The sequence below is a fragment of the Macaca thibetana genome, chromosome 17 (genome assembly GCF_024542745.1).
Source record: "Macaca thibetana thibetana isolate TM-01 chromosome 17, ASM2454274v1, whole genome shotgun sequence".
NCBI classification, from domain to species: domain Eukaryota; kingdom Metazoa; phylum Chordata; class Mammalia; order Primates; family Cercopithecidae; genus Macaca; species Macaca thibetana.
In genome coordinates, this window is record NC_065594.1 from 57,234,928 (window position 1) to 57,252,361 (window position 17,434).

Here is a 17,434-nt window from a genome sequence, read left to right on the forward strand (position 1 = left end):
GGACGCTGTATATGTGATTAAACTAAGGATTTTGAAATGCACAGATTATCTGGATGGGCCAATGTAATCACAAGGGTCCTTACAAGTGAAAGAGGAAGGCTGGACAGTGAGAGGAAGAGATAAAACAACAGAAAACTATCACTGATGCCGCATGAGAAAACTCAACCAACCACCACTGGCTTTGAAGATGGAATAGGGCCACAACCCAAGACATTTGAGCAGCCTCTATTATAGAAACTGGAAAGACAAAAAAACAGATTCCCTCCTAGAGCCTCCAGAAGGAATACGGCCTTGCTGACACCTTGATTTTAGCTCAGTGAGATCCATTTTGGACTTCAGATTTCCAGAACTGTAAGATAACTAGTGTTATTTTAAACCACCAAGTTTGTGTAATTTGTTGCAGATTAAGTAAGAGTTTTTCTAAAAAGAAAGACTGTGGTATCTAATCTGGGTAAGATGGAAATTAAATAAAGGAGATGACTGATGGATGGGATGAGGAGAAATAGAGGGGTTGATGGCCATAAAGGATATAAAGTAAATGTAACATCTATGTATATGTAATACATAAAGTAGATATAAAGTAGATAAAATGCCAGCTAAATGGCATTTTGAAAATAACTTTCAAAAAGAGAGTAGATGAAAAATAATCTGGAAAAAGTAATACAGGTCAAGGAGACTAACAACACCATTTTACTACTTTATATTCTTTCCATGAGCAAAAAATGCCTCTTACTCATCTTTGTATCCCAAACATCCAGTATAATGCCCGCACATACTCAGCACGCAATTAATGTTCGAGGAACAAATTAATGAACTTATTTATATCACTGTTATCTCAAACTACTCTTAAAAAGAAGGTATATAAATACTGAGGGCAAGAGGAAAAAAACTGAATTGCTAAGGGCACAAAGCTAGTTGGAGGCCGAATTGAAAGGGACAAAAGACCTTGACTTCTCCTCATCTCTTCCTGGATGTCATATGCCACCACTTCAGGAAATCACCAAATGAAACCTTAGAAAAACTTCAAAGATACTCAAAATTCCCATACTCTGATTTGCACATAGCACCAAAAAGTTGGAAAGGGACAGAGGTTGGAAATCTGAATGACTGTATTTGTTAGAGGTTTTCTGTACATTGAGAATGCATTCCACTTCCCTCCTCTATCCCAGAAGCAGAAGTAATGAGAAGGGATACGGTGAACAGACATTATTTTTCTGCCCGCCCAGCAACACTTTCCTTAGGGTAACTATTCCTCCCTCATTCCATGTGGCCTATACACCAGGGTGCTCACCCACTGCCCATCTCCGGGTTAAAAATACAACTCAGTCTAACCAAAGTATCCCATGTCTCCGTGGTCAAAGCAAATGATGCAGGTAAACCGAAAATCCTACCCAAGACTTTCTGCTATGACTAGTAGAACAGATTGCCTCTTGCTCAGAGCAAATGGAGTTGGAGCTGCTGGCAGCCTCAGTCCTCAGTCACAGGTAATAAGTCCACACACAGAGGAAGGCAGAAATAGGAGCTGAAAATACGGGTTCGATGATTTTATTTATTTATTTTGAGACAGAGTCTTACTCTGTCACCAGGCTGGAGTGCAGTGGTGTGATCTCAGCTCACTGCAACCTCCGCCACCCAGTTTCAAGCGATTCTCCTGCCTCAGCCTCCTGGGTAGATGGGACTACAGGCACATGCCACCACGCCCAGCAAATTTTTGTATTTTTCGTAGAGACAGGGTTTCACCATGTTGGCCAGGATGGTCTCAACCTCTTGACCTCATAATTTGCCAGCCTCGGCCTCCCAAAGTGCTGGGATTACAGGCATGAGACACTGTGGCTGGCTGATGATATTATTTCATCCCTGGATCCACCTGTGTCTCAAGATAGAGCCACCAAATAAATGCCATCCCCCAACCTTTCATTTTATTTTGGGTTTGCTACTTTGAAGTAGATTTCTCTCAGTTACGATAGCAAGAACACTAACTTAAAAAGTGTAGGAAACAATTGCCTCTACAGTTGATATACAGGCCCAGCAAATCTATTGTTTCTTTAACTCAAAGTGAAGCTGTTCAGGAATCACAGTTATGACTCTCCTCTTCCTTCTGTCTAGATGTTCAATAGAAAAGAGACTATTATATAAAGTGCTCTGGTCCCTGAAAACATTTAGTATAAAAAAGATGGATTTTATAGAGATCTCTGCATTATGTGAAAATAGATTCTTGGTTTCTAAGCTCTCACCTAATTCAAATATTCCATATTGCTTTTTCTTTTGTACAGCTACCAACAGTCAAAAGAGGCTCAGAACAATATGGACACACCAAGTTTCCCTAATTTCTGTCAAGAAAGGCATATGACAAACCCAAACCCAAGTCCTGGTTTACAAGCTAATTTTACTTAAGTTTCTAGTACCTGTAGTCAGATTGAAAAAAGAGAACAGAAGTGGATATGTTCCCCCAAAGGACTGATCAAAGATATTAAGAATAAATAATAAATAATTTTCAACATTCAGATATTAACTTCCAGGCTACTGGTCAAGAAACCCCCCAAAAATAGGCTGGGCACAGTGGCTCACGCCAGCAATCCCAGTACTTCAGGAGGCTGAGGTGAGAGAATTGCTTGAGCCCATGAGTTCGAGACAAGCCTGGCCAATACCGTGAGACCCTGTCTCTACAAAAAATTTAACAATTAGCTGGGTGTGGTGACATTTACTTGTAATCCCAGCTACTCAGGAGGCTGAGACGGAAGGATCACTTGAGCCCAGGAAACTACTGCACTCCAGTCTGGGTGACAGAAAAGACCTTGTTTCAAAAAAAAAAAAAAAAAAAAAAAAAAAAAAGCAAGAAAGAAAAGAAACACCCAAAAGAAAGATGAAACTAAAAGAGGAACCAAATCATAAAGGGCTTTTACAAAATTACTTCAGCACATACAAACAAAATGGTTTGCTAATTATACTTATATTTTTAAATCTTGGCATTTTTATTCAAATCACCATATGCAACAGTCCTATTCCTTATAAATTACCAACAGCTTTACCTTGCTTCTTGTCTTCACTTTTGATTTGCTCTTCTGTTTTCTTTTCAATTTCTTCTTATTTAATATTTTCTTATTCCTAAAAATAAAAATGGAAAAAAACATATGAATGTTCATATTAGGACATACAAAGCTATCAAAAATGCGTATTTCCAAAAGAGACATTTGGATCTTTTTCTTGCAAACTTTCTTTATGTGAAACAATATACTTTACATACACATATAAGATACTAACATATAAAGTAGCTATTGAGAAGATAACATGGGGCAGCTAAGCAATATACATTAAATAATAAAAATTTGAATTCTGCAAAAACATATATAAACTTAAAACATTAAAAAGGCATTAAATGAAGTATTTTACACTTTATCCATAGTGGGAATGTTTACAAATATCAGTAATGTTTCCAAGAAAAAAATCTGCTCTTTTTGGTAGTGAGGGCTATAGTGCAAAGGGACTTAAAAGCCACTTTTTACTAAACTACTATAGCAAAATTCCCAACTCATATACTTTATGTATCCAGCAACCAATCTGGATACATTCATTATCTCATGGCCCTAAGACCAAATTATTCTTTAAGCATAAGGAAGCCCCTGAATAACTTTGAGAAACAGAAAAAAAATATGTGATAAAGAATAAGAATTATGGTGCAAGAAACAAGAAGCAAGGAAAACATTTTATTTTCATTTCACTTAATATGTTTTATGTTCACCATGCTGAGATACTAGGTAGTAAAGACACAAAATGAAAAAGACAGTTCTTGTCCTCAAGGAGCTCAGAGACTTGAATGGAAAGCACAGTTTGGTGATCAAAGAGGGAATCAGGGGAGAGCAAAGGGGAGGAGGTTGTTCCAGATGCTGAAGAGGTCAAGTCCTTAAGATTTGGTAACTAATTTAGTGAGAGCAGTGACAAAATAGAAAAGTTTTAAGCCTAGGTCACCTGGAGGTAGACAATGTCATTCATAAAAATTGAGAAGTCAGAAGGAAGAGTTAGTCTGCTGGAAAAAAAGTAATGGGTTTGATTTTGAAGATGTTTAACTTCAAAATACCAAAATGTCAACAAATAGATAAGAGTAACAGGCAGATGAAAACATTATCCTTGACATTTCCTTCAGTTTCACTCTTGAAATCAAAATAATCACAAAATCTGGTCAATTATATCTCATGAACAGTTCTTGAATCTGTCCACACCATCTTTACTGCTGCAATGCTAATAAGCTAGGTTACCACCACCTCTTACCTGGACCACTGCAAAAGCTTAACTCATTTCTGCACATCCATACCCTTCAATCCATTCTTCACATAGGAACCTAACTGAACATTTAAAGACACAAACCTGAGTGGATAATTCCCCGGCTTAAAAATCAGTATCTTCTCAATTCTCTTAAGATAAAGTCCAAAAGCACCAACATCGTTTAAAAGATCCTCTTCCAAAAACTGACCTCCACCCATCTATCCTGCCTCATTTTGCATTCTTTTCCACCTGGTTCATCATACTCCAGCAAGAAGGATATTCTTTCAGTTGTCTGAACCTGTTAAGCTTCATCACAACTTTCACAAAGGTTTTCCCTCTTCCTGAAATTCTCTACCACATCTTCTCCTGCTAACCACTACTTATCTTCGAGGTCTCAGCATAAGTGTCACTTAAGTCTAACTCCCCACACTGGATGAGTTTCCCTAATATACACTCTCAGTTCATCGTATACTTACGTTTCATTGTATAGTCAATAACTGTAATTATGTATGGAACTGTTTAATGTATTGCTTCCTCGCCAAGCTATAAGCTCCAACAGTGCAGGGGCTCTGTCTTTCTTGTTCACTACTCTAGCCTGTGTCCAGAAAAGTTCCTGGGATATAGTACTCAACAAGTATTTTAAGAGAAAGAGAAAGTATAAGAGAAAGAGTGAGGAAGAGGATAAATGGGGAAGTTGAGAGCTACAGCTACATGCCTTACTCAGAGATTAAAATAAGGTATCTACATCTATGGTATGGATACATGAGTGCATTTAAAGCGTATCTAGCCAGAAAGGCCCACTAAGGAGCTATCCATGGGATTATTTTGCACAGACTTCAGTACAAAGGAGGTCATGGAAACTATGTATGTGGATGAGATTTTCACAAGATAGTATGCCATAAAAGTAAAGAGAAAGAGAAAGATTAACAGTGCCAAATGCTAAACATAAATGCATATACCTGCTTATAGAATCTACTAAACTACTAGCATTATGAGGGCATGTCGAATGTCTATTTCAACTGTGTACTTTCAGCACCTGCATCAATGTGAAACATCATGGATGGCCAATAAATATCAGATGAACAAATAAACAAATAAAACACAATAAGTATTCTTCATACTATTTAGGAAACCAACTTTTCTTTATATTAAAGATTACCTAAGTGAAATCAGGTATTTGAGCAACAGGAATACATAACTACTAAGAGGTTAGCCCCTTCTATATAACTTTTAAAAGCATCAAAATTTATCCCAAACCAATTTTCAGAGAAGTAGAATATATAAATCCAAATTCAGATAGATTTCCTAAAGACTAGTTATAACTGACTTAAATTTTCTCAATTAGAGACCAATTTTTGTGTCTGTTTTATCTAACGGAACTTCTTTAAAGTTCAAATGACTTTACGTACATTTCTAAAATACTTCTTTCTATGCATGATGGCATTTAATTGGTTGTAACAATTCTAATGAATCTGAACCCATCAATTCTTAAGTACAGACCATCCAAGAATTAGCTATTCCCAAATTAATTATAAATTACTTTTACTGTGTTTTTTTGTTGTTGTTGTTGTTGCTGCTGATTTAGTTTGTAGAGGTAGAGGTAGAGGTAGAGGTAGAGGTTTTCTAAAAGAGCCAGTAATAAGTTGAAAATTATACAAATGAAATTTGTATTCAACATTGGAAAATTTTAAAATGCTATTTGCTAGTAATATAACACACCACTATATCTCTATATTTGAGAACTAAGCTTAAACCTTTCACAATATCTGAGGACAGAAATATAAAAGAGAAACTCTAAAAACCAGTCTTACACATTTACAATTTCCCTTGAAATTTCTGATGATTTAGGGTTTGATATTCTAAATCAATCGAAGCTTAATGAAGAATGTCTGGAATTGGTCCTATAAGACTTTTAGTCTTCTCACAAAAATAACTTCATATCCATGAGATTTGAAAGAATTGTGGTTGACAATAAAAGGGAAAGGCTATTAACATGCCTTAAATATTTATTTTAAAATATTTACTTTAAAAATTCCAAAAATATTTTCTTAAGAGCTACGCTGTTTAAGAGAAACCAAATACTTCTGCAATATAAGAACAAACAAATTTTGCAAATTGTTCAGTGATATAGATCAACAGTTTCTCTATCAGCTTATTACTGAGTATACTTTATACCAAAAATAGAGTCATAATTTTAAAACCTCTTTCACTCAAATCTGCTTCTTCATTTGCAAAATAAAGAGATGAAGGAGACTGAGGTTCCTTCTAAATCCAGTAAAATGCTAAGATTTTAATAAATCCAAATTTACAGAACTTCTGAAATAAAATGGTTCCAATCTTTTGCTTAATTTCCCTTAGTAAAAAGAAATAAAAAATTCCTGAGGCTGTGATCTAAAGCAGGAATAGGGAAATTATTTTCTGCAAAGGGCCAGATAGCAAATATTTCACACTTTGTGAGTCACAAGATCTCTGCTGCAACTACTCAATGGTTACAGCATGAAAGCAGCCATTGGCAGCAGATAAAGACAGGAGTGTGCATATATTACAATAAAACTTCCGAATTTCACAAAATGCTCACAAAACATTCTCTTCCTTTTTTATTTTCATTTCAACCTTTTAAAAATGTAAAAACCATTTTTAGCTCACAGGCTACATAAAAACAAGAATTGGGCCTCATTGGTCTGTGGGTCATTGTTTGCTCACCCCAGATCTGGGGCATATTTTGATAAACACGCCCATATCAGAAAGGAAAAAAAATGTTTTATAGCTATGAGTATGCAGCACAGATAAAACTATTCAAAACATCACCACGCTTATAAAAATAAGCACGCCTAAAATTATCTGCCTTTTCTTTTTATAAAGATAAACTTTGGACTTCCACTTCCCTAAAGTAAGTGATTAGATAGGAGGCAGGCCAATGCGCCTGCTTCAAAGGCTAGACTAACCAACACAAGAAAGCTGTGGAAGCAATGAGGACTAAAAGAACGAACAATCCAGAGGTGGAAGAGCACTTCCAAGACAGCTGAGACCACTGGTTTGTTCTTTCATGTGGGTAATTGCAGAGTTTGGGCATGAGTAAGGACTGAGTTTGGCTTACGCAGAGGAACTCTAATAAAGGAAACAGGAGACTAGTAGTGCTTTAGATGTCCACGTGGGGTGAAATGACAGACTAGAATCTAGAAAAGCTCCAGATACATAAACAGCTTTCCCAGTGGTATATCTCCTCAGAAATGGAACACTGAAGGATGATAGAGAGGCTGGGTCAAGGCTGGGCGTGGTGGCTCACACCTGTAATCCCAACACTTTGGGAGGCTGAGGCAGGCAGATTACTTGAGGTCAGGAGTTCAAGACCAGCCTGGCCAACATGGTGAAACCCCGTCTCTACTAAAAATGCAAAAAAATTAGCTGGTTGTGGTGGTGCACGCCTGTAATCCCAGCAACTCAGGAGGCTGAGGCAGGAGAATCGCTTGAACCTGGAAGGCAGAGGTTGTGGTGAGCCAAGAGCCGAGATTGCACCACTGCACTCCAGCCGGGGCTACAGAGCAAGATTCCATCTCAAAAAAAAAAAAAGAGAGAGAGAGACTGAGTAAAAAGGAAAGAGAAAACTTCTGTAAGAAGACAGATTCTTAGTAGACGAAGGGAGCGGTCTCTGTAATCCCTCACTGGATTGAGATAATCAAACTCTTCATTCTATCTGTCTGACACAGCAAAGAGCACACCTCTCTGGGAGAAAACACATCATATGGAAGAAAATCCGGTTCATTCATACACAGCGTTACTCTAGTTTGGGGACACTAAGTAAACACATTAAGAGACATCAAAAGCAGCAAAATATGTGGCAGACACATAATCAAGAGAAAACCAGAAAATCAGACTCACAGAAAACCCAGATATTAACATTAGGAGGCAAGTACCTGAGAAGCAGAGATTAACAAAGTGTGTAAAATAATGGAATTGGCAATTTTCAACATAATTTATAAAAAAAAGAACCAAGCGGACATTCTGAAACTGAAAAACAAACATCTGAAATTAAGAACGTCTCATATGATTTTAAGAGCAGAGTAAATTATAGGAAAACAGGTTTCACAGACTTGCAAACAGGCCAAAAATAAATAAATAAATTCAATCACAAAAACAAAAATGAGATAAACAAAACAGAGAATGAGACATGTGGGACACAGTCAAATGGTCTCATATTCATATAACTGGAATCCCAGAAAGAGAGAAAAAAGAATGGAACAAAAGCAATACATGACAAGATAATTACTGACAATTTCCCAAAAGTGAAGAAAGAAATCAACTGAGAGATTCAAGAAACTCAGGGAACTTGAAGCAGGAAAATGCAAAGAAAAGCATACCTAGGCACAACATGGTCATAGTGCTAAAAGCAAAGCATAAAGAGAAAACCTTCACAGCAGCCGGAGAAGAGATACACTTAAAGGAACAATAAAATTGATAGTTTCCATTCTTTGTGTTGAAAAGTGCTAGGGGGTGGGGAGGGGAGGTGGTGGACTGGAGGGATGGGGGTTAGAGGTTGGGGGAAGCAATCTGGAATCATATAACCTTTAAGAATGTATCTTTTAAGAATGAAGACAAAAATAAAGATGTTTTTAAATCCATGAAAGCTGACATAATTCACATAAAGGATTCTAAAAGTATCCTTTAAGAATGAAGACAAAAATAAAGATGTTTTTAGATCCATGAAAGTTGGCATAATTCACTGTCAAGAGACCAATATTATAAGAAATACTGAAGGAAAGTCTTCCTTTAATAACTGTAATATCATAATTTTAAACTAAAGGATACATGCTAAAAGGATAGAAAAAGATGTATCACAAGCACACCCACCAGTGTCCCAAAAAAAGTTGGTGTGGCTATTTTAATATTTGACAAAGTAATTTTTAAGACAACAGTATTATAAGAAATGAGAAGAGCATTTCTAAATGGCAAAAGGGTCAAATCATTAGGAAATCATAACAATCTTATATTTGAATGCATCCAGTAACACAGCTTCAAAATATATAAAGCAAAATTGACAGAAGTAAAATGAGAAAATACAAATCCACAATTGAAAGAGTAGATTTTAACATACCTCTCTGTAACTGACAGAACAAGTAGAGACCAAAACAGCACTGACATAGAAAAATTTGAAAACATGATTAATCGGCTGGGTGTGGTGGCTCACGCCTGTAATCACAGCACTTTGGGAGGCCAAGGCAGGTGGATCACAAGGTCAGGTGTTCAAGATCAGCCTGACCAACATGGTGAAATCCTATCTCTACTAAAAATACAAAAATTAGCCAGGCGTGGTGGCAGGCACCTGTAGTCCCAGCTACTCAGGAGGCTGAGGCAGAAGAATCGCTTGAACCTGGGAGGTGGCAGTTGCAGTGCACCAAGATCACACCACTGTCCTCCAGCCTGGGCGACAGAGCAAGACTCCGTCTCAAAACAAACCAACAAACAAACCATGATTAATCAACCTGACTTAATTGGCATATATACAGAAACATATCCAACAGTAGAATGCATATTCTTTTCAAGTGCATATAGAACATTTACCAAAACAGATAATATGCTGGACCACAGACCAAGTCTAAACTAATTTCCAAGGACTGAATCATAAGGTAATTCTCTGGTCATGGAAAAATTAAACCAGAAATTAAAAAAAAAAAAGAAAAACACGAATAAATTCCCAAATGCTTGGCAATCAAAAAAACAAGACTCATAAATAAACTATGGGTCAAAGAACTAGTCACAATGGAAATCAGAAAGTGTTTTCCATAAAATGAAAATGCAATATGGCATAACAAAATTACTTCCACAAAATGCATAGCTTTTTGCATACACATAAATGCATATATTGAAAAAAAACACTGAAAGTAAATTATCTAGACTCACAACTCAAGAAGCTAAAAAGAAAACCACAAATTAAATGCAAAATATGTAGTAGAAAGGAAATAAAAATAAGAGTAGACACCAATGAAATGGAAAGCAGACATTCAATAGAGATTATCAAGAGCCAAAAATTGGTTCTCTAAAAAGATTAGTATACGTAACAAAAAGATAAAAAATAAATGTTGTTGAAGATGTGGAGAAAGTAGAACTCATACACTGTTGATGGGAATGTAAATTAGTACAACCATTGTGGAAAACAAAATGGAGGCTCCTGAAAAAACTAAAAACAGAACTACCATATGATCCAGCAATTCCACTACTGGGTATATATACAAAGGAAAAAAATCTGTATGTTGAAAAGATATCAGAATTCCCATTTTCCCTGCTACACTATTCACAATAGCCAAGATGTGGAATCGACCTATGTTTCCACAAGCAGATGAATGGATAAAGAAAATGTGATATATATACACAATGAAATACTATTTAGTGATTAAAAAAAGAGTAAAATTCTGTCATTTGCAGCAATGTGGATGAGCTTGGAGGACATTATCTTAAGTTAAAGAAGCCAGACAAAGAAAGATGAATATGGCATGTTTTTACTCATATGTGGAAGCTAAAATAGTTGATCTCATAAAAGTAGAGAGCAGAAGAGTTTTTGAAGAATAGCCAGAGGTTGGCTAATAGATGCAAAATCAGACCTAGAAAGTAGGAGTAAGTTTGAGTGTTATATAGCATCACAGGGTGACTATCATAAACAACAATGTATCATACAACTTCAAACAGCTAGAAGACAGGATTCTGAATGGTCTCATGACAAAGAAATGACAAAATGATAAATGTGTGAGGTGATAAATATGCTAATTATCCTGATTTGATCATTACACATTGTAAACATGTATCAAAATATATTGTACCCCATGTATATGCACAATTATTTGTGAATTAAATATATAACAAATATTTTTAAATAAAATGAATATAAACCTAGAGCAAAAATGGTCAGGAAAAAAGTAAAAGCACAAATTATCAATATGAGAAATAAGAAAGGAGGCATCACTACAGATGCTGCCTATAAATTTGACAAATAAAATGGATAAATTCCTCGAAAAAATATAACTTCTCAACATTAAACAAGGGAAAAAATGTAATGTCTGAATAGCCTTCTATATACTGGAAAAAAAAAAAAAACTGGATCCCTAATCAAAACCTATCCAGAAAGAAAACGCTAGACTTGGATGGCTTTGTTGGTGAATTCTTCCAAATACTTTAAAAATTCACTAGTAGTGCTGCAGCCGCTGCCGCCGATTCGGGATCTCATTGCCGCGTGTCCCGGACGACCGCCTGACGTGCATTCCCGATTCCTTTTGGTTCCAAGTCCAATATGGCAACTCTGAAGGATCAGCTGATTCATAATCTTCTAAAGGAAGAACAGACTCCCCAGAATAAGATTACAGTTGTTGGGGTTGGTGCTGTTGGCATGGCCTGTGCCATCAGTATCTTAATGAAGGACTTGGCAGATGAACTTGCTCTTGTTGATGTCATCGAAGACAAATTGAAGGGAGAGATGATGGATCTCCAACATGGCAGCCTTTTCCTTAGAACACCAAAGATTGTCTCTGGGAAAGACTATAGTGTAACTGCAAACTCCAAGCTGGTCATTATCACGGCTGGGGCACGTCAACAAGAGGGAGAAAGCCGTCTTAATTTGGTCCAGCGTAACGTGAACATCTTTAAATTCATCGTTCCTAATGTAAAATACAGCCCGAACTGCAAGTTGCTTATTGTTTCAAATCCAGTGGATAGCTTGACCTACGTGGCTTGGAAGATAAGTGGTTTTCCCAAAAACCGTGTTATTGGAAGTGGTTGCAATGTGGATTCAGCCAGATTCCGTTACCTGATGGGGGAAAGACTGGGAGTTCACCCATTAAGCTGTCATGGGTGGGTCCTTGGGGAACATGGAGATTCCAGTGTGCCTGTATGGAGTGGAATGAATGTTGCTGGTGTCTCCCTGAAGACTCTGCACCCAGATTTAGGGACTGATAAAGATAAGGAACAATGGAAAGAGGTTCACAAGCAGGTGGTTGAGAGTGCTTATGAGGTGATCAAACTCAAAGGCTACACATCCTGGGCCATTGGACTCTCTGTAGCAGATTTGGCAGAGAGTATAATGAAGAATCTTAGGCGAGTGCACCCAGTTTCCACCATGATTAAGGGTCTCTATGGAATAAAGGATGATGTCTTCCTCAGTGTTCCTTGCATTTTGGGACAGAATGGAATCTCATTCCTTGTGAAGGTGACTCTGACTCCTGAGGAAGAGGCCCGTTTGAAGAAGAGTGCAGATACACTTTGGGGGATCCAAAAAGAGCTGCAATTTTAAAGTCTTCTGATGTCATAGCATTTCACTGTCTAGGCTACAACAGGATTCTAGTTGGAGGTTGTGCATGTTGTCCTTTTTATCTGATCTGTGATTAAAACAGTAATATTTTAAGATGGACTGGGAAAAGCATTAACTCCTGAAGTTAGAAATAGGAATGGTTTGTGAAATCCACAGCTATATCCTGATGCTAGATGGTATTAATCTTGTGTAGTCCTAAACTGGTTAGTGTGAAATAGTTCTGACGCACCACTGCCAATTCTGTACATGCTGCATTTGCCCCTTGAGCCAGGTGGATGTTTACTGTGTGTTATATAATTTCCTGGCTCCTTCACTGAACATGCCTAGTCCAACATTTTTTCCCAGTCAGTCACATCCTGGGATCCAGTGTATAAATCCAGTATCGTATGTCTTGTGCATAATTGTTCCAAAGGAGCTTATTTTGTGAACTATATCTATCAGTAGTGTACATTACCATATAACATAAAAAGATCTACATATAAACAATACAACCAACTATCCAAGTGTTATACCAACTAAAAACCCCAATAAACCTTGAACAGTGAAAAAAAAAAAAAATTCACTAGTAGTTCTTTCAAACATTATCAACCTTAGACTCTTTCAGACAATATAAAAAGAAACATTTCCCAACTCATAAGACAAGCATAACTCTGATATCAAAATTTGAAGAGAACATTTCAAAATACAAGTTTCAGACCAGTATCTCCTATGAATATAGAAGCAAAAATACTGCACAGCCAAAAAGTAGAAACGACCCAAATGCTCACCAACTAATGAATGTATAAAGTGTAGAACTTCCATATAAGAGAATGTTGTTTACCCATAAAAAAAAAGAACTGAAGTACTGACTCATGCTACAACGTGGATGAACCTTGAAAACATTATGCTAAGTGAAAGAAACAACAGCAACAAAAGGTCATAAATTGTATAATTCCATTTATATGTAATGTCTAGTCAGGCAAATTCATAAAAACAGGAAGTAGTAGTTGCCAGAAACTGATAGAAAGGAGAATAGAAACTGCCTGCTAATAGCTTTGGGATTTATGGAGTGACAAAAATGTTTAGTTCTATGACTTTGAGAATATACTGGAAAGCAGTAAGTTGTACACTTTAAAAGGGTGAATTTATGGTATGTGAATTACCCCTTTTATTTTTAAAAAAGAGAGTCATTTACCTACAAATAATTTTGTCTAACAACATATGGAAAGAATACATACATAATCAACATAATTCAATATAATAAGAGAACAAAAGAAACAAAACATATGATTACTTCAACAGAAACAGGAAAAGTATTTTTAAAACTCAACAACCACTAGTGATGAAACTCCTCGATGAACCAGGAACAGATTTTACTTAATCTAATAAAGATTACCTACAAAAAAACCTACTTTTAACAGTGTATTCAATTATACTGAATGTTGAAAAATTAAATATTTCCACTTAAGCATGGGGGGGAAATGCAAGGATTTGTACTATCACCACTTCTGTTAACACAATATTGAAGGTCAGTAAGTGATGCAAATGAACTAAAAGTCGTAATAATTAAAAATTAAAAGTAAAGCATTTTTTTATTTGCAGATAATTGTATTTATAGAAAATACAAAATAATCCACAAATAAAGAATTAACAAGTGAATTATCAAGGTCACTGGATACAAGACTAACTTTTAAAAATCGATCTATGAAGTACCTTATGTAAACTGAAACTTTTGCACAGAAGCCAGACTCATTCTGTGTAATTAATGTAATGATACTCCCATTATGTTCAAGCATCAATGAATAAATTAGGGAGGAATAGCTGTCTCACTACTAAGTAGAAAACTTTTATTTACTTAACCTAGCCTGCTAATTAGTAATAAGAAAGAGATTTTTAACAGTTCAACTTGATTTAGGGGAAAGATGCAAATAGATGTCTTATACATAGCTTCAGTCTCTTGATCTTACTCAGAAATCTTCACGTGGGAGGAGGACTATAAAGCAAGCTACCTTGGCAATGGGCAGAGCAGCAGAAGAAAAAATAGGGGAACGTGGAGGGGAGCATGAGTGAGGGGAGAAGTCTCTGAAAAGTTGTGGCTATAGACTCAGCCTCATGCATATTTGTACTCTAAGTAAACATAGCCTAGGTAGGCCAGGGAAACTCAAGCCTTGAAGCAATTGTAAAACTGTAATACTTTCTAATGATAGCATGAATGACAATCTATTCATCCCAGGCCTCAGAGAACTACAAAAGGAATGAGAGCAAGCAAATAACTAGGCACACAGAGATACAAGGCACCCTGAGTGAGAACAGCAGAACAAGGCCACAGAGAGATACCCAAATAGACTTCAGATGGTGGGATTTTCTGAAAGACTGTAACAAGAATATGTTTATCAAATTTAAAGAAATAAAAGACTACCGCTAAAATATCTGCAGGGGATGGGGAACAACTGAGCACATTTGAAAAAAAATCAAACTAGACATGAAAAATAACTGATATTACAGACTCCATAGGTGGGTTTAAGTGTACAGGACACAGCTGAATAGAAAATTTAAGATCTAGAAAAGAGATCAGAAAAAAAACCTGGAATTCTTCACAGAAAGATAAAAAGGCTAAAAATATGTCCCTGAGACCTTTTCAAATCTGAAACTTCCTCCTTCCCCATCCCAAAAGAGACAGCCCTTACTCTATCCAAGTATGCACTCACTCTCATACACCAGATCCCATTTCATTCACCATCCTTGAGATTTTGCTCAACCACACATCCCTCTCTTTGTTTACCGTTCATGCTCTTTTCTATGGTCTCTAACCTTACAGGCCTACTATCATTCTCCCATTCAAAAGGGATAAAAAGTTTAAATAATCCTCTATCCCTCTTCATCACTAAATTTCTTGAAGAAAAAAATAGTCCTGGCCTGGGCAACATAGCAAGACCCCATCTCTGTTAAAAAAAAAAAAAAAATAGCCAGACATGGTAGCATGTGCCTGTAGTCTCAGTTACTCAGATGACTGAGATGGGAAGATCACTTCGGTTCAGGAGTTAGAGTTGCACTGAGCTACAGTCATGCCACTGCACTCCAGCCTGGATGACAAAGTGAGACCCTGTCTCAAAAAAAAAAAAAAAAAAAGCTTCACTGTGTTGAACTTTTTAACACCTTACTATCAAACTCATGCAAGTCTGTGAGACGTCTCAATATGCAAACTTTCTAGTTGCCAATTCAACTGCCCATCTTCAGTCTTTATCCTTCACATTCTCCCACATATGATAACTACCAAACAGTGCCTACTTCTTTACATCCCTGCCCCCTGTCCAACCAACCAGCTTCTAGAACCCCTATTTAGTGTTCCTTCTATCTCTGATGATGGTTCCTTCTCAGTCTTCTTTACTGGCTCCTTTTTCTTCCTTTTCCTGTCCCTTAAGTCTTTACTACATATACCACTTCTAATGTGAGCTATCTGCTCATGTTCTATATTTACTTCTATACCAGTTAGTTACAAACCTTGCTCAATAAGCTATAACAACCCTAAACAATAATAGCTATTGGAGTTACTGAACATCATCAGACTGCTGGTCTAGAGCCAGTTAAGTTTTCTATCAAGGTACATCTACCATGAAAATCTAGAACCTTTCCCGCTACTTCAAAATCCTTCCCCTACTCATCAACTCAGAGCAGAGAATCTAACCATAATTGATAAAACAGAGACACAATTACAGATGCACTCCCTTTACTTTTCTTCTACCCACCTTGAAATGATCTCCACCCCAGGGCCTTACTCTATTAATTATTCCCATTCTCTCTCTCTCTTTTTTACTGTTCCTGCCCTTTTCCTTCAGTCTACTAGGTCAAGATAGGTTAAGAGTACAGAATTTAGAAACAAATGACTTGGGTTCAAACACAGGCTCTGTCATTTACCAGCACTGCGATCTTGGCAGTTACTTTAACCTCTCTGTGCCTCAGTTCTCTCATCCATGAAACAGGGTGAAAACAGTACCTCTCCCACTGGATGATGACACACTTACAACTATGCCTGGTATTTAGTAAGTGCTAAACACATTTTTATTATTATTCCCATGCCAAATTCAAATGCCTACCTTGGTTTGGGTTTCCCCAGAAGCAGACCTCAATTCAAGAATTCAAGTGCAGTAGTTATTTTGAGAGGTGATCCCAGGAAAAACACCAGTAGGGAAAACAAGAGTAAAACAGGGAAAAGAAGGAAGTCAAGAAAGGATATATTATGAAGCCATTTACCCTGATGGGGAACTAGGGCCTGATCCAGTGGAGAACTCTGGTAGACAGCAGAAAACATGGCTCAGTTATCCCAATGCAGGTGAGACAAAGGTATTTATCTAACAACTCCCCATCCATCACTGGTGGAAAGTTTTTCTGAAGGCATTTAACTTTATGGCATGTGTGAGTTGCCCTGCACACAGGCCAAGTGTGTTTCTTTTCAGGCAGATAGTCATAGATGTTTGCAGAAGACGGTATGCAAATGGATGCCAAAGGGATATGGCTAGGACACTAAGAACATCTGCTACAGGTATCTAATCCAAAAGATAATTATTTGTCTCCTTCCTTCAGCTACTGCTTTCCTTCTTTCCCTTTAAGCACTATTAAACACTATTTCTAAATACTACCATGTCCTGCCTCACTTTCCCACTGAAATGTGACTTCTTCTTGCCTCCTGAAAAAAGGAGGTAGAGTGAGTGGGTGTTGGTTCATTATAATTTCTTATTGCCAACTTCAAGGACCCACCTGAGACTTCAGTTTCACTGGCCTAAAGGAAAAGAGGCAGTTTGTGAGTGACAGTACGTTCACGAGGAGACTTTGAATATACTGAACATAATGTATCTGAACAGGACTGAGAGAATCCTAGCAGTAGACTTTTCAAAATACAGGCTA

The 17,434-nt window shown here is 37.0% G+C and overlaps 2 protein-coding genes across 20 annotated transcripts in view; one reads left to right on the forward strand and one right to left on the reverse strand.

Moving 5' to 3' along the window:
- The window catches only part of MYCBP2 (MYC binding protein 2), a 1,055,480-nt gene that overhangs the window by 253,070 nt on the left and 784,976 nt on the right, over positions 1-17,434 (reverse strand). For all 19 annotated transcript variants that reach the window (XM_050766397.1, XM_050766404.1, XM_050766398.1 and 16 more), the window contains one exon: positions 3,030-3,105. In XM_050766397.1, the coding sequence (XP_050622354.1) occupies positions 3,030-3,105 (76 nt within the window). The remainder of the gene's footprint in view (positions 1-3,029; positions 3,106-17,434) is intronic.
- On the forward strand, positions 11,440-13,111 carry LOC126940509 (L-lactate dehydrogenase A chain-like). Its single transcript, XM_050766467.1, has one exon. The coding sequence runs from the start codon at positions 11,540-11,542 to the stop codon at positions 12,533-12,535; it is 996 nt and encodes a 331-aa protein (XP_050622424.1). The 5' UTR covers positions 11,440-11,539; the 3' UTR covers positions 12,536-13,111.